Source organism: Lycium barbarum, chromosome 2 (genome assembly GCF_019175385.1).
Source record: "Lycium barbarum isolate Lr01 chromosome 2, ASM1917538v2, whole genome shotgun sequence".
Lineage (NCBI taxonomy): Eukaryota > Viridiplantae > Streptophyta > Magnoliopsida > Solanales > Solanaceae > Lycium > Lycium barbarum.
In genome coordinates, this window is record NC_083338.1 from 13,373,917 (window position 1) to 13,399,164 (window position 25,248).

Here is a 25,248-nt window from a genome sequence, read left to right on the forward strand (position 1 = left end):
TATGTGCCCACTGCAGCCTGTTGTATAAGTTCTGATTGTCATACACAGGCACAACTACGCTGCGTAACAAGGACCAAAATTCTTACTACTGTTATTTTCAATGTTATCCGCTCATCGTTGGCTCAACTTCTCAGAAAATATAACCATGCACTTCCATTGTTTTCATGTTTTGTCAAATCTAATCTAACCTTACCTACTCAAAAATAAACTGAGATCCCCATTCTTACTTCAGCATTAATCAAGACAAATGTAATCCAAATTAGTGGTCATAAAGAAGCAACAATAGTCTGTTACCTTCTATTGATATTCAATGTCAACTAAATCGCATACCGCCAGGTTACAGGAAAACAGCATACTCACTGCTAGCAAGAATTTTTCACCCATGTAATTCGAAATCCTACAGAGACCCAAAAAAGGAACAGGAAAAAAGCCTTGGGTTTGGATGAAAACTCACAACTGAGAATCCTCTATATATCTCGCGGCGGGCCATTACATATACATTGTATGCAAAGACAAAGAGCTAATATTTGTATTCTCGCCTTATGCTACAGGTAGCTCACCGCAGTCACTGATGACAACCCTCTTACTTGGACAGTCACCCCTACCAGTCTCCTGGGACTCGATCAATTTCACAATGTCCATGCCTTCTAAAACTTGCCCGAACACAACATGCTTCTCATCCAGCCATGCGGTCTGCAATGCACCAAAATATAAATGCTTCCAATATCATGTAAAGTCAAAAATTGACTAAAAGTAGTTCCTTTTTCTACAATATGGCATATAGAACATACTAGGAATCAAATAGGCTTTGTTATAAAGAAGGATAATTTGTTGTCAGACAATAAGCACCTGAAGTGACCAACTATAATAGTTTAAATATGATTGGCTAACCGAGTTATCCTGAAAATACCCAAATTCATATACTTCCATGTATATCTTTCCTTGCACAGGTAAGAATGAGAAAAATACATTTTTCTGACTAAAGCAGATGAAATTTGCTAATCCAATTTCCTTCTTCGTTTTTAGTTTTTAACATCCAAAGTATAAGCAAATAGTGTTGCTCAAAAGTAAATATTCACAAGCTCAAAAACATGGTTTTGCTGGTAGCTGAGAAAGAAAGAGCAAATAACAAAGAAGTAAACAAGTGGTTATTTGTTTCTAGGAATTAAGACCAGCTAAAATGATTTCTCGATGGTCGAAATACCAAACATGAGTATTTATAGTTCTCCTTCATATCATATACCCACTGCAATATGATAGGAGTACTATCTTAATCACGACTTTGCATCCAATATTCAGCTGATTGAGATTCCCACTCCACATACCTTTACAGTGCAAATGAAGAATTGGCTTCCATTGGTATTAGGGCCTGCATTAGCCATGCTAACAATGCCAGGTCCAGTATGAACCACTGCAATTAAACAAGGACTTTCATCACAAAACAACATTGTACACAATCTGAACCAAGGGAAGCCATTGCCTACAACAGGGAGCTTGACGCAAATTTTTCAGAAGAAAATTCAACTTACAGTTGAAGTTTTCATCCTCAAAGGTATGACCATATATGCTTTTACCACCGATTCCCTGCAAATAAAACAACCGATGCATGGGTGAAAGATTACAATGTGCGGACATGGCAAGTAAAATTTTCTAAATTATGAACTGCAAACGCTAGAACTCTTCAATCAATCTATGCATATTAAAAATTAGAACAGTCAAGTTGAGTGGAATAACACATTCCACTTGAACGGAACAATCAAATATGCCAGAAGAACATATTTCACTGAGCATCTTGTCTACCAGAATCTTTCACGGATTTAACTAGCGATCATAGAAGCCATCCTATTCAGAAAACATAGAACAAGCAAAGTTTATATCATGAAAGTTCATTACTTATCAAGAAGAATAAGTTTATATCATGAAAGTTGATCATTTCAGAATACAACGATCTTATGTTGCTAGTAACAGGGAAATCTCACAAATACAGAACTGAAACAAATTGAAAAAATAACCTTTTCGTCTCTGATTTTCCATGGCAGAAAATTGGAGCAATTGCAGATCCAAAAGACAAAACGATAAACCACCAAACAGAAAAAGAGAAACCACTAGGTAAAGAAACCAATTCAAAATTTTGCATTTTTCCCATTTAAAATCCTTTTCAAAGAGAAACAAGGTAAATGAAAAGCTAAAGAATAAGCATTCCAAAACCATACTTCATCCAATGCACTACGGAAAATAAAATGAACTGGATGAAGGATGTATGTGTGTGTGTGTGTCAAGAAGAACGCAATTAGAGGACAAATAGAAAAAGAGCAAACCAAGCATTGAGACACCTACATTTCCCTTATCGAAATCACCCCCTTGAATCATGAAATTTCTAATAACACGATGAAATGCAGAATCCTTGAAGCCAAAGCCCTTTTCACCTGATTGTAAGAAATCAATCCAAACTATAAGCAAACCGTATATGTTAGAGATTAACTTAAGCAAGAAGCTCAAGCAATAAGGCAGAAGATGATAGCACTTATATCAAAAATGATAATGAGAAAAAAACTATGATAAAATGCGGTTGCGTAAGTAGTACTAATATAACAACATCAACGATAATAATAATAACATAAAATTTACTACAGAACCTGTGCAGAGGGCACGGAAATTTTCTGCTGTCAGCGGCACATCATCACCATATAATCCAATTACAATTCGCCCAGCAAGCTTTCCAACAGGATTCCCAATGCTAATATCAAAGTAAACTTTGTGCGTCACTTTGGATTGCAATTCGGCCACCTGAATATCAGACTGATTATCAGATTTTGGATTGTAATTCAGACTGATTATCAACATCAACTAAGTAATGAACAAAATTATGGAACACGTCCCATGCAAAAGGCAACATAACACCATGTTTGCTGAAAACTGGACCACAAACAAGTTAAACATGCTCCAGGCTTAATCCACTGTTGGAATTCACTTTGCTACTTAACAAAAGAAAACATTGTATTATGTGACACTTTTCATTTGGTACACGTCTGACATCATTTCATTTTATACTATTTTCACAAGTTTCAAGTATTACAATTCACTAACTACTTAAAATCTCATGTGATATTTTCTTTATCAAACTAACCATTTCATTAGAAGGCGTTCCTTGAGTTTTTTCAAGAACTTTATATAAAAAAAAAAATCAAAAAGCTTCTTCATGAAGAGTTGTTTTCTGGTACTTTTCAAAGAAAAATCCTTGTTGCACTCACAAATATTCATAAAAATTACAATTCCTTTTTTCAGAACCTTTAACAACTTCCTTTTCCAAAAAATTGTTCAAATTGCTCATATTTTCTTCTATAGTATCACTAATAAAATATATAGAAAATCAGTATCCAGTCTATTATTGTCATATAAAATCAGATGAAGGATCAACACTCAGCACCACATGCCTTTTACAGCCTATGTATTTATCTACGACTACTAATTAGTTCGTTTTACAGACATTAAGCTATTTATAGAACTTAACCAGACAAGCTATTCCTCACAGAAACCCTAGAAAGCATATTTCTTAAATTTTGGCATATTGACTGATTCTTCAAATTTTGAGGAAAACAAATAGAAATGCATAAACAATAAAGCAACGACTAATAAATTAGCACAGAGGCTTGAATGGGGCTAAAAGATGACAACAATAACAACAACAACAACAATGTCTCTATTATAATACATAATCCGCTCTATTTCTGTTAAGATAAACTAGGGTATACTGAACGATGAAGCACAAAAAATGAAGGGAAAATTTTAGTAATGTACAATCCAGCATATAAAATTACATTTGTGTAGCCATATTTTTAAATTACACCGATATTGACACTTTTTGACAGTATACAACATTATACAATAATATACAATTTTATACACCTACTGTATACAATGTATAAACCTTGTATAATAATTTATAAAACTAGTATACAAACTTATACGAGAGGTGTTTATACATAGTGTATAAGGGGTGTTTATAGGTTGTACAGTGGTGGCTTGTGGTGGAGGAGCTGGTAGCTCGTTGGAAAAAAACACAAGGGTGAAAAAGTGGCTATAGCGGGTAATTAAAAGGAAAAGATGGGCTAAACCGGGTAAATATTTTGCCATAATTGGCATACACCAAAAATGAAAGCCGAGCTGCTAAAAAAGGAGAAATCTAAGTCAGCTAAAAAGACGACAAAATCTAAGTCTGCTCAACAAAATTAGTGTTACTAAGACAAAATAGAGAATAACGGAGTTCCAAAGTTGAAAAAATAGCCGCAAATTAGTAGTAAAGAAACTCACGACTGTAGCAAATGTAGCTGCCATATTTGCCGTTTTGAGAGTTAACGGCAATAGAGAGAGAGAGCCTCAACCCTCTTTGTATACACCCATTTAATTAGGTAAGATTTTTTTCGATTGTCACAAATTACACAATATTTACATTTTACAACATATATTTTACTAGCTTCTACAATATAATTGAAGTTTTAGACTTGAGCACATAGATTAAAAAATTCAATTACTCCTAAAAATTAAGGGATATATTGACTAACATATCCTTAATTAAGATGGATTTTGAAATTATAATAGGCATTAAATTTGTTCATTGAATTAAGAATGTGTCAAGAGTAAATTTGAAAAAAGAGAACTAAAAACTTCAATTATTTTGGACCAACTTTTAAATGCTAAATCCGTAATTATTTTGGACTGGAGAGAGTACAACATATTCCAAAAAAAAAAAATACACAATATTTTAGCTTTTGCTACTCCCTAAAAGCACTTATTTTCTCCTAAAAGCTTGTCAAACACCTTTTTTTTAAAAAAAATAAAAAAAAATTAACACTTGTTGAAAAAAATAAGCACTTTTGAAGAAAAATAAGCTTGGCCAAACACGCTATAAATATGTAAATATTTATTACTACTAGCATCAAATACTCCCTCCGTCCATTTTTATTTATTTTGTATTGATTTGGCACATACCCTTAAGGATCCAAAAATATAATAAAAATTTTATTATATCACCCCCAATTATTACTAAGTCATCTAATGATTAAAAATTAATAAACATACTTTAAAAGTTGTGCAAGCACTAATAATGCTTTGATATTTTCAACTCAATAATTAATAATAAGGATAAAATATGTATGAAATGATAAATTATCTTTTAATTTTCTAAATTAAACAAGTAAAAATGGATAATTATTTTTAATACACATGATAAATAAAAGGGGACGGCAAATTAATTACTTGCAGTATTTTAGGTAAGTTGATAGTAGAAATTACTTTTATTACTTCAATATCCTGCATTATAACCTATTATTATAAACAATTCATTGTATACTCTTTCTTTTATCACTTTGGGATTACCATCAAGCTTTTTGTAATTAATTTGAGTAAAATTTGTGGAAAACCTCAAGCAGATTATCTACATTCTTATTAGTAATGTTTCTACGCTATATCATTTCCCTGTAACTAAAGAGTAAAGATTACCTCCTATAATTTGTTCTAATAAGTAAACTGATTTGTGAAAATTACCTATTATTGATTTATGAAAATTACGTATAGTTTGTTTTAGGTCATCTTATAGGCAATAAATTTACAATTTTATCGTATAATAAAACTGAGTTAATAGTGCTTTTGGTCTCTTAATTATAGATAAATTCTACTTTTAGCCCTTCTGATATTTATTTAAACACATATAACCTTCAATTACTTGCAATGCACTTTGGATCCCTTTTTGCCTATGAATATTCATAAACTTTTAGAATAATTAATCGTTTCACCTATAGGTGGATCTAGGATTTGAAGGTGGCAGATGATATAATTTTCTTCAATATATATCTTGCTAGGAACTTGTATTTGAGTCAGGTCCATATCTTTTTTCTTTATTCGGGTCAACTTAATAGGCCTTTTTTTATTTGGTGCAAATATGAAAATTACATCTCAAAAATCAAGAAACGAACATAATTAACATCTTAGACAAGAAATCACACTCATTAACAACAAGGTAAAATCAACATTTTCATCAAAGGACTTGCATTTTTTATGTATATTAAAAAATGAACTTGCACAAGTAAAATATTATCCTCAATAGGGGAATTACACCAATCAAAATAAAAAATATAATAGAAAAACTCTTCAATAGGTAATTACACCCCATAAGTAAATGTAGAATTAGATAAACTACAAGTTCTAAAAAATAAATCATAAATTTCATGTTTTTTTAAGCAATGCTTACGAAATTTCCATCACAATTTAAGTAAAGTAATTTAAATTGAATTTAATAATTATAGACTACCATAAATTTTTATAATACCCTCCCTCTGTCTATTTTTATTTGTCCACTATACTAAAAATATATATCTACTTTTACTTGTATAGTTTGAAAAATCAAGACATAATTTACCATTTTATACCTATTTTACCTTTATTATTAAGTACTCTAATTCAATTCTCATTTTATTTATTGCTTATTAAGAGTGTCTCATATCAAATATAGACAAGTAAACATGGACGGAGGGAGTAATAAACAAAAGAAATTATAAAATAAAATAACAAAATTGAATTTTGATCTCAATCCAAAATTCCCATTGAGACCCAAATTTTTCGATTTAATACTCAAAGATTTGAAATTAAGAAAAATGCTTAATTTAAGGGATTTTGAAGTTTCTGTTTGTGTGTTCTCGCCAGAGATCATAGATAAAATAACAGAATAGAGGAAAGGCAATATAAATGATAAAAAGAAGAAAATTGGGAGAGCCGAAAAGAGAATTACAGGTACAAAAGAACTAAAAAGCACAAAGAAAAATGAGAGTCAGAAAATGTTCAAGATAGATTCAAACTTGTGTCTACTAGTCATGACACTTTTGTCTAATTTGCTACTAGGGGTGACAGGATCAAATATTTAACCTAGTTTAAGTAAATTACAACATAGGTATATAAAAGCTTTATCAATTTAGGGAGTGTCATGCCACCCCCACCCTAAAGAGCGCATCCTCCCTTGGTTTCACCGTTAACTATCTAAATATTATCGTATTGTTACAAACACATCTAAAAGTAATTCAAATATAACATATTTTCTGCATAAAGAGACCAAATGCACGTATTTTAATTAATTGAAGGTAAGATGTGTTGAGCCATAAATCACAAGGACCAAAACCAAAGGTTACCAATAACTGAGGGACCAAAAATACTATTCTCCCAATAAAAATTGACTGTCAAAAGAAAAGGAAAACGCAAGGGGGAAATTGGCTTCGCCCGGACTCGAACCGGAGACCTTCAGTGTGTTAGACTGACGTGATAACCAACTACACCACGAAACCGTATGACCAAGCTTTGGGAGTGCATAATTATAATATTCTGTGTACAGTTGACGAGATTAACTTCATGCGGTCTCTGTTGGGTTTGAGGACCAAAAGCAACAACAGAAATGGTAGTAGCAGTGAGAGTAAACTCACTAAAGCCATTAACATGGACTCCATTTCTTTCTTCTTTAAATAGCTTCAATTGGCCTTGTTCTTTTATATCTATTCCAAGAAAACATTCAAAATCAACACCCTTATTTAGTCAAATGGCAACTAGTGAGGCAGAGCCACAAATAATGACCAAAGTTATTGACTCACATTTACATGTTTGGGCATCCCCACAAGAGGTAGATACATACCACTTATTCCCTATTTCACTACAAAAATCTGAAATTAGTTATGAACTTCGTTGCTAATCTGTTGCTATATTAGTTATATACCTCGTAGCTAACATAATTTTTTGATAATCTGTCTATAAATATGATTAATGACGGATTTTGTTGTTTAACTACAAAATTTGTCCGTCGCTAATTCTTATTTTTTAGTACTCCGTTTGTCCCAATTTATGTGACACAGTTTGAATTTCGAGAGTTAAATAATTTAATTTTGACCTTGAATTCGGGCATGAAATCTTTAAATTCTAAAATAAAATTTACATATTTGAAAATCACATAAAAAGAACTATAAGTCACAATTATTGACAATTTAAAATATTTAAAAGATATATGAAAAAGTTACGGTAAAAAAAGATTTGTTTGAATCTCAAAATCCAAAAGCAAGATTTGATACTTTCTTTTTTGTGGGGATGTGACAAGATTATGTTGAAGTATGAGGAATTAATGGTTGAAATTTGTTAGGCTGCAGAGAAGTACCCCTATTTTCCTGGTCAAGAACCTAGTTTGCCTGGTCATGTCGATTACTTGCTGGAGGTACATGGTAAATGCTTCACCTTTTTCATATTTTAAGATGTTTAATGATCAAGTGATGATGTTAGTAGATGCTACTTTAGTGCTCTTCTTCTTTTGTTTATGTTTGGTATGAACTGAAATTGGTCTTAAACTTAATAATTGTTCATGATTAAACATGTTCTGGTGTTTGATTATTTTAACTTGTTGAAAATGTTTTACCAAAGGGAAGATCAGTACTTGGTTTAGTGTGGTGAAAAACATTTCTTTAAAAATGATTTCCTTGATAATATCATTTTTCATCGGGTATGTTGTTGATGTTGTTGTTGTTGGTTATATTGAATTGTTAACTTGATTCTTTAAGGAGAATATGTTATGATTTTATGAATATGTGTGAATGGAAAATGGTCTTTTGCACCTTTTCATCGAAAAGGCTTCACACCTTTTCATTCCTTTACTAAATACTTCATTTCCTTCCTGATGAAACAAAAATTCTGATCTTCTTCTTCCTTCTTTTCTGCACTTCAAATAATTTTTGTGTGTGATTTCTGGCGTCTTTTGCATTTCTCGTTCATCGGGATTTGAGGTACCGCTACGCTAGTGAGTTAATTAGTTCTATCCTGGGAGGATATATTCCATAACCTCGGGTTGATGAGAATAATTTCCTTAAGAAAACACTGTGAATTCAGTGGACTCGAATTTTCAGATTCTGGTTTAGATTGTTTCCTCTCATTCCAGATTCCGTTTTGGATTATTTTTTACTTCCAAATGTTTCCTTTATCAAATATCTAATGTTTACTTTCTATCAGTTTCTTTCGTGAACACTTAGAAGTTAGTGTCAATTTAATACTCAACTACCACAATCAACCACAATTATCAGTCATCACCATCATCCAACACTATCCCCAATCAACACCCACAACTACCAACTCTAATCGTCTTATAATATTTTAAAAAATATTTAGTAATAAGTAGTATATAATTAGAACATAAGTTATATGTGACAAGGTCGGAGTGGCCTCCGTGGCGGACAAAATGAAGGAAATGAGATTGAGATGGTTCGGGTATGTGAAGAGGATGCGAGGATGCGCCAGTCAGGAGGTGTATAGGTCGGCAGTACTAGGAGTTAAAAGAGATAGAGGCAGGCCGAAGAAGAATTGAGGGGAGGTGATTAGACAGGACATGACACAACTTCAGATGACTGAGGACTTGAACTTAGATAGAAATATTCGGAGGTCGAGGATTAGGGTAAAAGATTAGTGGGTAGTTGAGGAGTTCCATACTCTGTGTAGGAGACGTAGGGGCTAGCCTCCTCATGCTCTCCTCTTCTCCTTTTCGGTAGTATTATTTCGGTATGGCATAGCTCATTATTTTTTAACGTGTATGGCATAGCTCATTTGTTATTTTTTGTCATCCTGCATCGATCACATTCTTTTGAGCCGAGGGTCTATCGGAAACAACCTCTCTACCCCCACAAAGGTAGGGGTAAGGTTTGTGTACATCCTACCCTCCCCCGACCCCCCTTGTGAGACTACACTGGGTATCTTGTTGTTTGTTATTGTTATTCTATTATATTAATTTAGTATTTAATCAAAATTTAATATCTTTAATTTTGGATAAAGACAAGCTTTATACATTGGAAAATATAAATAGTCTTAATTAACTAATATTCATATTGTAATACAAAATTTTAATCTTCAGGTGTATATTCAAATTCAAATATTTAAGTTTTAATACACATTTTAGTATTTAAATATATATTCAGATTTAATTTTTTAAAATTTAATGTAAACAAATCAGGCCTAAGTAAGGTGTGACCAATATTGAAAGGAACAAAGAAAGGTAATTTCAAAAGGTGGTATTTTGACAAATGATTAGATTGTCTCCATGCAGAATAGAAATACGTATCAATGTCTCCAAGAGGTGGTGGCAAAGGATTAATTTTACAAAAATAATTAGTAGCTGTATACATTATTTCTTTATTAATCTTCATTCTACTTTATTTAGCATTATTTCTTTGCTAATCTATTCGAAGAAGAATGATATATATTATATTTTCTTAATGAGAAATTTTTATAGCCATATATTTGTTCTTTGTTAAATTTCATATTGAATCAAATTATGTTAAACAAATTGAAAAGCAAGGAGTAACAATTATAGTGACTAATATAATAATTTAAATAAAATTGCTTCTAATTAATTAAAACAATCACAGCGAGCATTAGAGCAATGGAGAATTTGATTGAAAGTGAAATAACTCAGACCCAACAGTACTAACAGTCTTATCTTTGCCCGTCCATGTGTCGAGAGCCGAAAAAGTGACAAAATATTTTACACTAAAAAGGTAAATTAAATATAAATTAGTTTATATTCCTTCTATCTCAATTTATGTTGGCACAATTTGAATTTCGAGAATCAAACATTTTAAATTTTGAACATGAATTCAGATGTGGAGTTTTTAAGTTTTTTGAAATTAAATTTATATATTTGAAATCTATGTAAAACATTCTATAAGTCACATTGATTGATAACTGAAAATATTTAAAAAGTATTTAAAAGATATATGACAAAATTGAGGTTAAAGAAAAACTCATTTGAATCTCGAAATTCAAAAAATATATACATAAATTGTGATTGAGGGAATAAGAAACAAAATGTGAAATTGTTTATTGTGTGGGTAGTCTTCTTCCGGAATAAGAAACAAAATGTTTGGCCATTAGAATTATTCACTTTTTTACGGGAATTCTTTTCACTTTATTTGAAAATCGGTGTTTGGCCATGAAATTTCAAATACTACTTGACGTTGTATTTGGAATTTGAAAAAAAAAAAAAAACCTAAAATCACGTTTTCACTTTTAATACAATTAAACAACCATATATTCTTTACAAAAACTTAACTAACATAGCTTCATTTTCAAATCCAACTTCAAAAATTCCTACTTATCTTTTGGGGTGCAAGTGTCCAATATGCCACCTATTTATTTTCCTTTGGAATGGGACCAAGTTGAAATGGGGCACTTAGTCCCCACCACAGAGTCTGTCACGGGCTGACTCCTCCTAAGCTGCAGCGGCACACAAATAGCCCGTGCGGCGCTCGTAGTCCCACCTGACTACAAGCCAGCCTTTCCTTATCCCAGGTTTTCTTGGCACGACCCCATGCCTATGGTGAAGCTTGCCTCAGAGGCTTAGCTTTCCTTGTGCCGCCCGTTTGATGTCAAGGCTTCAGCCTTGTCTTGCTATCATACTCTAGTGGCGCATTTCATATGCGGGGTCTCGTCTATGCGCACCCCTTGGGTTGGCTACGGACATGCATGTCCCTTGCCTGGCACTGAGCGTCGCTCCTGCGCGCACAATCCTATCCTCAAGGTTGACGCTTGCCTTGTGTCGTGCCCGAGTAGGGCTACTTTCAATCCTTGGCCTTTGTCAGGTGCGGTCCTCTTTCATGTGCCTATGGTTGTCCCATGGCATTGGCAAACATAGCCCTCGCAACTTACTTCCATCCCTCGTGGTGCAGCGTCACCCCACGACTGCACGTCTAGGCCAACGGACCCTTGCTTGCAAGGCTGAACCCAAGCCAAGCTCACAAGTCAATACACGAGGCTTTTGAGTGGTGCCTCGAGTACTCAATCGGCACGAAGGTCTTTAACATCCATAAAGATAGCCCGCGGGGCATAATCAGTTCCTACGTCAAGCCTCCGGCACTTGTTGTGCGCCCAACGCGGCCAGCAGGCACGACGCCGTCCATAGAGTCCCCTCACTCGTATGGATACCTAGGACACTCCTATGAGTTGCCTAGGCAGGCCCTTGAGGTCCTCCCTCAAGGTTGCTCACTTAGTGCGACTGGCCGACAGCACGCACGGGGGAGGCTGGCTGAGCTGTAGACACCTCTGCCCCCCTTATATATGCTTTAAAAAGAAAAACCCAAGTTCTAGCACTGGACATCATTTTGCCAGAGAATTACAATGGGCCTTTCTCACTCTTCCGAACTCCAAATGAGGCGCCGTCTGTTCCTAACTCTTTCTCTTGACTTCCTTCACTCCTCCATGAAGTTTCGTCTCATCCCCATACTCGTGGAACGAGATATAGCCTTTGGGAGCTTTCTCACTGACACTGCTCCTTGGCTAAGTCAAGCCCTTAGGTGAACGATCTTCAAATGACGCCAAACTTGGTAAGCACATTCCATAACATCCTAGGAAGGGTCCTCTCACCCTAAATCTCAAGATTCCATCCATAGCTCGGAAACGCACGGGACTGACACTCAGGCTCGCGCATGACCTCGTCCGCCGACGGCCCATGGGCTCATCCCAGATCCTTGCTAAACTTCCTTGGCACTCTTATAATATGCCATAGAGCATCTCTAGATGCTTATTGACTCTCGCCCGTCGGAGCCCCTTGTCAATGCACGGCTGACACTGCCTACGAGGCCGACCCTGCCTGCGCGCACGACTGACACTGCCTGCGCGCGGCTGACACTCATCTGTGCACGTCTCCTGCACGACTGACACTCGCTTGGCCCTCCTGGGGCGCCAGGGGTTATGGGCGCCAAGGCACAACGAAGGCAGCCCGTAACAAGTCACATGTCCAATATTTTGGCAAATCCACATAGAAACAAGAGCAAGGATGTGGCAGAAAAACTCTGACCAAAACCTTAAAAAGAGCCTTATCATTTTTCTGTTCAATCAATTTCATTTGAAAGGATATAGTCTTGGCCTCAATTAGATCCTCTCATTCATCCATCATAATCATCAAGTTGTGTGAACTCATTGACCACCTCCAATAAGCCTTCTGTTATACACACACACACACTGCATAAAGGAGTAGTCCCTCTATCTCAATTTATGTAATACAGTTCGAATTTTGAGAATTAAATTTTCGGCAAAGGCTTAAATATGCCCCTGAACTATACGAAATTGCACATATTTGCCCTTCGTTAAAAGGTTGGTGCAAAGATGCCCCTAACGTTTTTTTTTTTTTTTTTGCTATATATGCCCTTGAGTTAACAAAAAATATTGGAGGGCATATTTGTTCAGTTTCGCATAGTATAGGGGCATATTTGATCCATTGAAATTTGTGAATATTATGGCACAAATAGTTCTCAGATTTTTTTTGTAGTGCACTTTATGCTAGCCAATGATTTATTGCAACTGCATTTTGAAACTCCACACTTATCGTACAACCCCTCACTTTTCTCTCTTATTCTTTCACTTGTTTATGAAATGTCGGAAGCTTCGAGTTCTTTAAATAGTTGTGGAAGGGTTTGTGGATGTGGAATTGTGGAAGGGTTTGTGGACGTGGAGTTACTGCACTCTATCTCACTTATGGACTTCAAATAATTCTACTAAATTTCGATTATGCGTGAAATTCGCGAAAGGGCCAAACCACATTGAATGTTATGTAAGAAATCGTATAAATGCTTAAAATGTGATACTCTTTCTATTATTATTATCAAAAATTTTAGCACTGCGGGAGACATTTTTTCATGTGTCATAAGTGTAATGTAAGTTATCTCCTATTTTATGTTTATGTTTTATTGCGGCAATTGTTGCATCCATTATCGTGTAGATATTGGGACTGAGAAGACGAAAAATATCCAGAAAGAACTATCCAGATCATCAACAAATTGAAAAATAAAATGGTATTATCATTAGTAAAAAAACCTTTTGAAAAGGGGAAATGGTGCTCTTGTTTGTGAAAACAGTCTTTAAAAGATGGTTATAATTGCATCTGCTCTTTTAGTTGTATAATTTTGATGTAATGCAATGGTGGATGGATTGTAATTACAAATGTTTTTTTATGTTTTGGAATGCAATGATATTTTGTACCATAATATTCACGAATTTCAATGGATCAAATATGCCCCTATACTATCCGAAACAGAACAAATATGTCCTCCAATATTTTCCGTTAACTCAAGGGCATATATAGCCAAAAAAAAAAAAAAACGTTAGGGGTATCTTTGCACCAACCTTTTAACGACGGGCAAATATATGCAATTTCGTATAGTTCAGGGGCATATTTGAGCCTTTGCCGTTAAATTTTTATATTTTAATTATGACTTCAGACATACAATCTTTAAGTTTTTAAAAAAATGATTTGGATATTTAGAAATTATATAAAAAGTAGTATACGTCACAACCATTAGGAATTTAAAATATTTAAAGGGCATAGGAATAAATCGTAGTAAAAAAAATTCTTATTTGACTCTCGAAATTCAAACTATATCACATAAATTGAGACAAAGGGAGTATATTTTAACACTTGGCCATTCCAAATCCAAATCCAGATAACAGCCAAAAGGATGTATTCCTCCTCCACATATAATTTATCCGGAGCAACTTTAAAAATTTAGTAGGTTTAAATTAATTACATAATTATCCATAATATTTGAGCTAAAAGAGTTCGTCTCAGGCAGTGGTATCAAACAAACGGACAAGTTGGGCTAAATTTAGGCAGGTTAAATTGAATTAAATTAATAATTAGGGGATTTCCCCTTTATGCTCACGAGGATTAAAAAAAAATTACCTGAAAAATACACATTTTGAAACTATTACACTGTATACCTATTTAGAAACAACATTTACAAAATACACACCAGGTATGTACGTTATATGCTGTATACATATAACGTCGGGTCACACATTTCACATTTTGTATATCAATATGGTATACAACAATAATGCAACAGTATATTATTATAGTATACAATATACTGCAACAGTAAACTTTAAGGGCATATTATAATTTCAGTGAAGCTATATTCATTAATAGTGGAATAATCAAATTTTCAATGATTTCTTTTCCAAATTTGTTGCCTTCTCATAATATTTGCTACACCTTTTTCGAATTACTCTCAATTAGGGGTGTACATGGACCGGGTTGGTTCGGATTTTTCAAATACCAAACCAAATAAAATGCGTCGGGTTTTTTAATTTATAAACCAAACCACTAAAATTCGGGCTTTTCAACTTCTGGTTTTCGCGGGTTATTCAATTTTTTCGAATTTTTTCCCGGAAAAGTCTTCATACAAAACATATAGCTAAGGTGTTTCTTAAGAAAATAACACAAAATGTGAGATGGGTGATGACATCGTATTAAAATATTCAACAAAAAAGAGAATAAAATCGGTTAAAATAAGTATTGCTAATAAATAAGCCATAAAGAAAATGACTTTAATCTAAATACTAAGTTATGCTAAAATACGTACGGCTAATAAGTATTAATTACATGACAAAGAAAAAAAATTAAACTTTGTATTTTTACGCTCTAAACCAATTATGCAAAACTAAAAAATAGATATCCAACGTTACTATCATTCCCAGTGTTAGAATTGAATTTTTTTTGTTAGCATTAGTGTTGAGTTGGTTTTGATTTGGACTTTATTTGAGTTACTAACATCCATGGGATTTAAAACTTATTAGCATTCAAAATTCTAAGTTCAAGCTTAAAATTATATGATAAAAGACAAAATACTATGAAAAAATTTAGAAAATATTTACAAATTACATTACAAATAAATATTTTTATGTATAAAATATTTTAAAAATTGAATACACGTAATATCGGGTCGGTTTGGTTCGGTTTGACTTTGTTTAGGTAAAACCAAACCAAATCAGTTATAGTTGGGTTTTTTTTTTCAACACCAAACCAAACCACTAGTCGGGTTTTTTTCTCGATTTGACTCGATTTATCGATTTGGTGCGGTTTATCAATTTGCTTTGTACACCCCTACTCTCAATTTGAATTTCCTTGACTCAAAGCCTTGAAGTTATGTTCTTCAATAATAGTATAAATTGTCCAATAGATTAACCTGTGGGACACAATACACTAACTTAAACCATGACAACACTTGACACGAAACTTTCCTAGGACCTCATAGAAGACATAAATAGTAAACCAAAACCAAATGCTTCTTTTGAACTATTCATTATTTTGCAATGTATTTCAGATTAGCTTTACTGATTAGCAAATAATTACAAGTAATTCTCCTAGTATAATTACCTCATCACCCTAGGACCGAAGTGAACAGCAATTAAGTTGAGTTCTCCTTTCTGGAACTAAGTAGGCGTTTGGCCATGAAAACCAAATACTATTCACTTTATTTGAAATTTTGGAGTTGGAGTTAAAGCAGTGACGGAATTAGGATTTTTACTAATGGGTGTCAAAATATAAAAAATTAAACATACGACTATTAAGGGGGTTCAATACATAGTATATATACATAGAAAAATAATTCTTTTTACGTATTTACACGGTGTAGTTTTTAAGCGAAGGGATGTTGGTTGACACCCCTTGGATGCATGTGGCTCCGCCAGTGAGTTGAAGATGGAGTTGTGTATGGTTATAGTCAGAGGCGGATCTAGGATTTAAACTCTTGGGGTTCAACCTTTTAAATTTTTTAGCATTGAACCATTATATTTCTAAAGTTATGGGTTCATATCTACTACTTATTGTAAATTTAGTAAATTTTTACATATAAATTTGTACACCGGATCGAAAGATTGGGATTCAATTGAACCCCAAATTATTTATGCTCCATCCGCCCCTGGTTATAGTTTTTGCAAATAATATTTGTTGTTTGAATGTATTGAAAGTGAAAACATGGTTTTAGGGGTTTTTCAAATTTCAAATACAACTTCAAGCTGTATTTGAAATTTTCATGGTCAAATGCTGATTTTCAAATAAAGTGAAAAAAAAATCATGGCCAAACGGGTCCTAAGATTTTTAACGCCCGCACATTTCGGTGTAAACAAAGTAAATGGGCATGGTCGGGTAATAAAATTTAGCTGCAAAGGTACTTAAGTTTAAGAGTCCCATTATTCTTTGAAGTTCTTTGGGTAATTTCACTCCTCTAGGAACCTTCTATAAAGTGCACCTGGGCTTGTTAGCTGGAATTTTTATCGGTTGACCGGTACGAAAATTAACGTACAATTTGAAATGCAAAGAATACTTGGTGCTTCTAGCAGCTAACTTGGCATACAAAAGTTTACATGCAATAGGAAAAAATGAGTTTGATTTTGAACTCTGCCGAAAGACGATTGGATTCTACTCATTTGTGGAATGATAGTAACTTTTTTTGAGAGTACGCACGATTGGAAACTCAATGGATAATGAGTCCATCCCTCTATCCTTCTTCACTTAAATATCAAACTTTTATAGGGCAAGATTTGAACTACGGCATGCGCCTAATGCATGCATCACAAGTTGTGCCTCACCAATAGACCTAAGTTGCACTGTCATCGCTAGACTAAAGCCCTAGGAGCAGTATGACTTGGAAACAACTCTTCTCTTTTGGTAATTGAATATAGAAATACTCTATGCTGCGCTTATCAAGTTTGCAAACTTACCGAACATATAAACATAACAAGTTTTCTAATTGTCCGAGTAGCAGAATTTTATCTGTCACATGCAATAAAAGTTTTGGTGTTGGGTAAGTAATGAAACTAGGTCTCAAACTACTTTCCCTCTGTCTGAAAAAACCCTTACCTCGAAGCAAGCATGCAATTGGATTTGCCACATTTCTTTAACAAAATGGAACTATCTGGTATGTGCCCACTGCAGCCTGTTGTATAAGTTCTGATTGTCATACACAGGCACAACTACGCTGCGTAACAAGGACCAAAATTCTTACTACTGTTATTTTCAATGTTATCCGCTCATCGTTGGCTCAACTTCTCAGAAAATATAACCATGCACTTCCATTGTTTTCATGTTTTGTCAAATCTAATCTAACCTTACCTACTCAAAAATAAACTGAGATCCCCATTCTTTACTTCAGCATTAATCAAGACAAATGTAATCCAAATTAGTGGTCATAAAGAAGCAACAATAGTCTGTTACCTTCTATTGATATTCAATGTCAACTAAATCGCATACCGCCAGGTTACAGGAAAACAGCATACTCACTGCTAGCAAGAATTTTTCACCCATGTAATTCGAAATCCTACAGAGACCCAAAAAAAGGAACAGGAAAAAAGCCTTGGGTTTGGATGAAAACTCACTACTGAGAATCCTCTATATATCTCGCGGCGGGCCATTACATATGCATTGTATGCAAAGACAAAGAGCTAATATTTGTATTCTCGCCTTATGCTACAGGTAGCTCACCGCAGTCACTGATGACAACCCTCTTACTTGGACAGTCACCCCTACCAGTCTCCTGGGACTCGATCAATTTCACAATGTCCATGCCTTCTAAAACTTGCCCGAACACAACATGCTTCTCATCCAGCCATGCGGTCTGCAATGCACCAAAATATAAATGCTTCCAATATCATGTAAATATCATGTAAAGTCAAAAATTGACTAAAAGTAGTTCCTTTTTCTACAATATGGCATATAGAACATACTAGGAATCAAATAGGCTTTGCTATAAAGAAGGATAATTTGTTGTCAGACAATAAGCACCTGAAGTGACCAACTATAATAGTTTAAATATGATTGGCTAACCGAGTTATCCTGAAAATACCCAAATTCATATACTTCCATGTATATCTTTCCTTGCACAGGTAAGAATGAGAAAAATACATTTTTCTGACTAAAGCAGATGAAATTTGCTAATCCAATTTCCTTCTTCGTTTTTAGTTTTTAACATCCAAAGTATAAGCAAATAGTGTTGCTCAAAAGTAAATATTCACAAGCTCAAAAACATGGTTTTGCTGGTAGCTGAGAAAGAAAGAGCAAATAACAAAGAAGTAAACAAGTGGTTATTTGTTCCTAGGAATTAAGACCAGCTAAAATGATTTCTCGATGGTCGAAATACCAAACATGAGTATTTATAGTTCTCCTTCATATCATATACCCACTGCAATATGATAGGAGTACTATCTTAATCACGACTTTGCATCCAATATTCAGCTGATTGAGATTCCCACTCCACATACCTTTACAGTGCAAATGAAGAATTGGCTTCCATTGGTATTAGGGCCTGCATTAGCCATGCTAACAATGCCAGGTCCAGTATGAACCACTGCAATTAAACAAGGACTTTCATCACAAAACAACATTGTACACAATCTGAACCAAGGGAAGCCATTGCCTACAACAGGGAGCTTGACGCAAATTTTTCAGAAGAAAATTCAACTTACAGTTGAAGTTTTCATCCTCAAAGGTATGACCATATATGCTTTTACCACCGATTCCCTGCAAATAAAACAACCGATGCATGGGTGAAAGATTACAATGTGCGGACATGGCAAGTAAAATTTTCTAAATTATGAACTGCAAACGCTAGAACTCTTCAATCAATCTATGCATATTAAAAATTAGAACAGTCAAGTTGAGTGGAATAACACATTCCACTTGAACGGAACAATCAAATATGCCAGAAGAACATATTTCACTGAGCATCTTGTCTACCAAAATCTTTCACGCATTTAACTAGCGATCATAGAAGCCTTCCTATTCAGAAAACATAGAACAAGCAAAGTTTATATCATGAAAGTTCATTACTTATCAAGAAGAATAAGTTTATATCATGAAAGTTGATCATTTCAGAATACAACGATCTTATGTTGCTAGTAACAGGGAAATCTCACAAATACAGAACTGAAACAAATTGAAAAAATAACCTTTTCGTCTCTGATTTTCCATGGCAGAAAATTGGAGCAATTGCAGATCCAAAAGACAAAACGATAAACCACCAAACAGAAAAAGAGAAACCACTAGGTAAAGAAACCAATTCAAAATTTTGCATTTTTCCCATTTAAAATCCTTTTCAAAGAGAAACAAGGTAAATGAAAAGCTAAAGAATAAGCATTCCAAAACCATACTTCATCCAATGCACTACGGAAAATAAAATGAACTGGATGAAGGATGTATGTGTGTGTGTGTGTCAAGAAGAACGCAATTAGAGGACAAATAGAAAAAGAGCAAACCAAGCATTGAGACACCTACATTTCCCTTATCGAAATCACCCCCTTGAATCATGAAATTTCTAATAACACGATGAAATGCAGAATCCTTGAAGCCAAAGCCCTTTTCACCTGATTGTAAGAAATCAATCCAAACTATAAGCAAACCGTATATGATAGAGATTAACTTAAGCAAGAAGCTCAAGCAATAAGGCAGAAGATGATAGCACTTATATCAAAAATGATAATGAGAAAAAAACTATGATAAAATGCGGTTGCGAAAGTAGTACTAATATAACAACATCAACGATAATAATAATAACATAAAATTTACTACAGAACCTGTGCAGAGGGCACGGAAATTTTCTGCTGTCAGCGGCACATCATCACCATATAATCCAATTACAATTCGCCCAGCAAGCTTTCCAACAGGATTCCCAATGCTAATATCAAAGTAAACTTTGTGCGTCACTTTGGATTGCAATTCGGCCACCTGAATATCAGACTGATTATCAGATTTTGGATTGTAATTCAGACTGATTATCAACATCAACTAAGTAATGAACAAAATTATGGAACACGTCCCATGCAAAAGGCAACATAACACCATGTTTGCTGAAAACTGGACCACAAACAAGTTAAACATGCTCCAGGCTTAATCCACTGTTGGAATTCACTTTGCTACTTAACAAAAGAAAACATTGTATTATGTGACAGTTTTCATTTGGTACACGTCTGACATCATTTCATTTTATACTATTTTCACAAGTTTCAAGTATTACAATTCACTAACTACTTAAAATCTCATGTGATATTTTCTTTATCAAACTAACCATTTCATTAGAAGGCGTTCCTTGAGTTTTTTCAAGAACTTTATATAAAAAAAAAAATCAAAAAGCTTCTTCATGAAGAGTTGTTTTCTGGTACTTTTCAAAGAAAAATCCTTGTTGCACTCACAAATATTCATAAAAATTACAATTCCTTTTTTCAGAACCTTTAACAACTTCCTTTTCCAAAAAATTGTTCAAATTGCTCATATTTTCTTCTATAGTATCACTAATAAAATATATAGAAAATCAGTATCCAGTCTATTATTGTCATATAAAATCAGATGAAGGATCAACACTCAGCACCACATGCCTTTTACAGCCTATGTATTTATCTACGACTACTAATTAGTTCGTTTTACAGACATTAAGCTATTTATAGAACTTAACCAGACAAGCTATTCCTCACAGAAACCCTAGAAAGCATATTTCTTAAATTTTGGCATATTGACTGATTCTTCAAATTTTGAGGAAAACAAATAGAAATGCATAAACAATAAAGCAACGACTAATAAATTAGCACAGAGGTTTGAATGGGGCTAAAAGATGACAACAATAACAACAACAACAATGTCTCTATTATAATACATAATCCGCTCTATTTCTGTTAAGATAAACTAGGGTAAACTGAACGATGAAGCACAAAAAATGAAGGGAAAATTTTAGTAATGTACAATCCAGCATATAAAATTACATTTGTGTAGCCATATTCTTAAATTACACCGATATTGACACTTTTTGACAGTATACAATAATATACAACTTTATACACCTACTATATATAATGTATAAACCTTGTATAATAATTTATAAAACTAGTATATAATATTATACAAACTTATACGAGAGGTGTTTATACATAGTGTATAAGGGGTGTTTGTAGGTTGTACAATGGTGGCTTGTGGTGGAGGAGCTGGTAGCTTGTTGGAAAAAAACAGAAGGGTGAAAAAGTGGCTATAGCGGGTAATTAAAAGGAAAAGATGCTAAACCGGATAAATATTTTGCCATAATTGGCATACACCAAAAATGAAAGCAAAGCTGCTAAAAAAGGAGAAATCTAAGTCAGCTAAAGAGCCTGTTTGGATGGGCTTAAAAAAAGCAGCTTATAAGTTGTTTTAGATAAGCTAAGCCAAACGGGCTCAATTAATTTTTTGAGCTTATTTTAAGCACAAAATGACTTCATTTTTTTGCGCGGATTGCCCTTCTTTTGGGTGGTCTTTAAATTTTGCCCCTCATATTTGTGGTCTTTAAATTATGCCCCTCATATTGCTGGTCTTTAATTTTTGCCCTTCGTGTTGCAACCCTGAGGGTTCAGGTAGAAATCATGAGGTTCTGGGTTCGAACCCCCGCTCAAGCATAATCCAAAAAAATAAAAATTCAAGGTAAGGTTTGGGTGGCGTGTATGCCGGACCCGGCATACACTTGTTAAGGAATTACCAAAGTTATGCCGGATCCGGCATACTCATGCCTTATGGGCAGACTTGGCATAAGTATGCTGGGTTCAGCATAACTTTAATAATTCCTTAACAAGTTTATGCTTGGTCCGGCATACTTATGGGCAAACTTTTAATTTGCAAACTTTAAGTTAAGCCTTAACTAAAAGTCTTTTTCTAGTTATGCCTTATGGGGCAGACTTTTAGTTAAGGCACAACTAAAAGCATGCCCCATAAAGCACAACTAAAAGTATGCCCATAAGATGGAATTTTTCCTTAAGGCATAACTAAAAATTTGCCTTATAAGACAAAGTCTAAAGTTATGCCTTATGGGGCATACTTTTAGTTATGTCTTAACTAAAAGTCTGCCCCATAAGGCATAACTAGGAAAAGACTTTTAGTTAAGGCTTAACTAAAAGTTTGCCCATGAGTATGCCGGACCCGGCATAAACTTGTGAAGAAATTGTCAAAATTATGTCGGACCCGGCATACTTATGTCAAGTCTGCCCATAAGACATAAGTATGCCGGATCCGGCATAACTTTGATAATTCCTTAACAAGTGTATGTCGGTGGGGGCATAGCGAAATTTAAACTCTGCCTTGCGAATTTTTTTAAAATTTTTGACTGAGTGGGGTTCGAACTTGAAACCCATGTGTTTTAGCCGAAGGAAAAAAATTTAAAGATATCAAATATGAGGGGTAAAATTTAAAGACCACCCCAAAAGAAAGGAAATTCGCAAATGACTTTAAGCTGGCCAACCAAACACTCAAAAGAACGAAAAATAGCTTATAAGCAATTTATAAGCCAATCCAAATGGGCTCTTATTTTTTTTTTTTTTGGATTATAAGCTATTTTTGTTTTAGATAAGCTAAGTCAAATGAGTTCAATTATTTTTTTAAGCTTATTTTAAGCACAAAATGACTTTAAGCTGGCCAGTCAAACACTCAAAAAAATTGAAAACAGCTTATAAGCAAGTTATAAGTCAATCCAAACGGGCTCAAAAAGACGACAATCAGCTCTGCTAAGTCTAAATCTAAGTCTGCTCAAACTTTTAAATCCAATCAGCTCTGCTAGGGCTCCTCCTTTCACTATAATACTCAACAAAATTAGTGTTACTAAGACAAAATAGAGAATAACGGAGTTCCAAAGTTGAAAAACGAGCCGCAAATTAGTAGTAAAGAAACTCACGACTGTAGCAAATGTAGCTGCCATATTTGCCGTTTTGAGAGTCAACGGCAATAGAGAGAGAGAGAGTGGGGAGTGGTTGGTGGAAATGACGAGCCTCAACCCTCCTTGTATACACTCACTAGCCCGTGCTAAGTTCGGGCCCAAATTCAACATATAAAAATAGATATTTTAATTAAAAAAATATAATTTATGTTAGTACAAGTGTACAACAACAACAACAATAACCATGTACTCATTGTAGTCCACAAGTGGGTAGTTATATGAAAGCAAAATTTTCATTCCATTCTTTTAATATTTTAACTTCCATTTTGATGAAATTATTTACTTCAAATCAAATGCGGAGCCAGAATTTGACATTTATAACTTATGTATCCTAATTTTTTGAAGTTATTTAGTTCTAAATAAATAATCTATACATAGTTAATGAACTTTTAAGACAAATACATAATTTAACTTGTGCAGCGGATGGAGCTGCTCCTCTCTTAACTAGGGATTAGGGGTTCGAACATGGATATGTAAAAAATCTTTCGAGGAAGCGCTTCCCCGAATAGGCGCGATACAGTGCGAATTATCTGGATTAATTGGGCTCCAATGCGAATATCGAGCACCAACTAGAAAATCAAAGAACATGAAAAATGAGGTAGGAGGTTCGATAGCTTTTAAAAAGTAGACCTTAAAAACAAAAAATAAAAAAATTGATTTAAATAAATAAGATTAGGACCTAAAAGTAATTAATTAAAAATTTTGAAAATTATTGTGAGGACTACAAAAGTCCCCAGGTTCGATAGCTTTTGAAAAGTAGACCTTTAAAAATAAAAAAAAATAAAAAATTGACTTAAATAAATAAAATTAGAACCTAAAAGTAATTAATTAAAAAAAAAAAATTGGAAAACTACTGTGAGGACTACAAAAGTCCTCACATTTGCTCTTATATTATATAGTAATTTAATTATGTAAGATTTTTTTCGACGGTCATAAATTACACAATATTTACATTTTACAACATATATTTTACTAGCTTCTACAATATAATTGAAGTTTTAGACTTGAGCACATAGATTAAAAAATTCAATTACTCCTAAAAATTAAGAGATATATGGACTAACATATCCTTAATTAAGATGGATTTTGAAACTATAACAGGCATTAAATTTGTTCATTGAATTAAGAATGTGTCAAGAGTAAATTTGAAAAAAGAGAACTAAAAACTTCAATTATTTGGGACCAACTTTTAAATGCTAAATCCGTAATTATTTTGGACTGGAGAGAGTACAACATATTCCAAAAAAAAAATACACAATATTTTACATTTTACTCTAGTATTATACTTTGATGGACTAATAGCCTATTTGGCCAAACATATAAAATCAGCTTATTTTGAAAAGCGTTTTTTGAAAAAGTACATTTGGCGTCGGGGTTTACCCTGTGCGCACCCGAAGGATAGTGGCTGTAGGTTCCCATGTCATAAAAAAAAATACATTTGGTGAAAAGCAATCTGTACTTGGGCAATTAAATTAAAAAACACTTATGAGCAACAATTAATGTTTGACCAAGCTTTTAAAAAGTGTTTGTAAGTATATTTTTCTTAAAAGTGTTTTTGGGCAAAAGTTATTTATTTTAGCTTTTGCTACTCCCCAAAAGCACTTATTTTCTTCTAAAAGCTTGTCAAACACCTTTTTAAAAAAAATAAAAAAATAACACTTGTTGAAAAAAATAAGCACTTTTGAAGAAA

At 33.8% G+C, this 25,248-nt stretch overlaps 3 protein-coding genes and 1 non-coding gene across 7 annotated transcripts in view; 1 reads left to right on the forward strand and 3 right to left on the reverse strand.

Moving 5' to 3' along the window:
• Window positions 1-263: 263 nt before the first annotated feature.
• LOC132626204 (photosynthetic NDH subunit of lumenal location 5, chloroplastic-like) lies at window positions 264-4,461 on the reverse strand. Its single transcript, XM_060340986.1, has 6 exons — window positions 4,312-4,461; window positions 2,637-2,787; window positions 2,338-2,426; window positions 1,530-1,584; window positions 1,326-1,411; window positions 264-693 (listed from the first exon to the last, which is right to left on the reverse strand). Exons 1-6 carry the CDS (start codon window positions 4,333-4,335, stop codon window positions 541-543), a joined length of 558 nt encoding a protein of 185 aa, XP_060196969.1. The 5' UTR covers window positions 4,336-4,461; the 3' UTR covers window positions 264-540.
• Window positions 4,462-7,257: 2,796 nt separating this feature from the next.
• Window positions 7,258-7,331, reverse strand: TRNAV-AAC (transfer RNA valine (anticodon AAC)). The gene has a single exon. It is a non-coding gene; the product is annotated as a tRNA-Val (tRNA).
• A 35-nt stretch (window positions 7,332-7,366) lies between these two features.
• LOC132626205 (uncharacterized) lies at window positions 7,367-16,708 on the forward strand. 3 transcript variants are annotated; one of them, XM_060340988.1, is made up of 3 exons: window positions 7,367-7,660; window positions 8,171-8,249; window positions 16,484-16,708. In XM_060340988.1, exons 1-3 carry the CDS (start codon window positions 7,439-7,441, stop codon window positions 16,531-16,533), a joined length of 351 nt encoding a protein of 116 aa, XP_060196971.1. In that variant the 5' UTR covers window positions 7,367-7,438; the 3' UTR covers window positions 16,534-16,708. The 3 variants fall into 3 exon arrangements, with proteins under 3 accessions (XP_060196971.1, XP_060196972.1, XP_060196970.1); XM_060340989.1 differs by lacking the exon at window positions 16,484-16,708 and adding an exon at window positions 13,445-13,700 and having other exon boundaries at window positions 7,373-7,660; window positions 8,171-8,242; XM_060340987.1 differs by lacking the exon at window positions 16,484-16,708 and adding an exon at window positions 13,445-13,700 and having other exon boundaries at window positions 7,376-7,660.
• Window positions 16,709-18,024: 1,316 nt separating this feature from the next.
• Window positions 18,025-25,248, reverse strand: part of LOC132626207 (photosynthetic NDH subunit of lumenal location 5, chloroplastic-like) — a 34,181-nt gene continuing 26,957 nt past the window's right edge. Inside the window, exons 1-6 of one of the 2 annotated variants that reach the window (XM_060340993.1) lie at window positions 23,517-23,640; window positions 20,410-20,560; window positions 20,111-20,199; window positions 19,303-19,357; window positions 19,099-19,184; window positions 18,025-18,455 (exon numbers count right to left, since the gene is read on the reverse strand). In XM_060340993.1, the coding sequence (XP_060196976.1) occupies window positions 18,303-18,455; window positions 19,099-19,184; window positions 19,303-19,357; window positions 20,111-20,199; window positions 20,410-20,560; window positions 23,517-23,540 (558 nt within the window). In that variant the 5' untranslated portion in view covers window positions 23,541-23,640 and the 3' untranslated portion in view covers window positions 18,025-18,302. Of the gene's footprint in view, window positions 18,456-19,098; window positions 19,185-19,302; window positions 19,358-20,110; window positions 20,200-20,409; window positions 20,561-23,516; window positions 23,641-25,248 lie in introns of those variants that run through there. The other variant, XM_060340992.1, reaches the window with a different exon arrangement.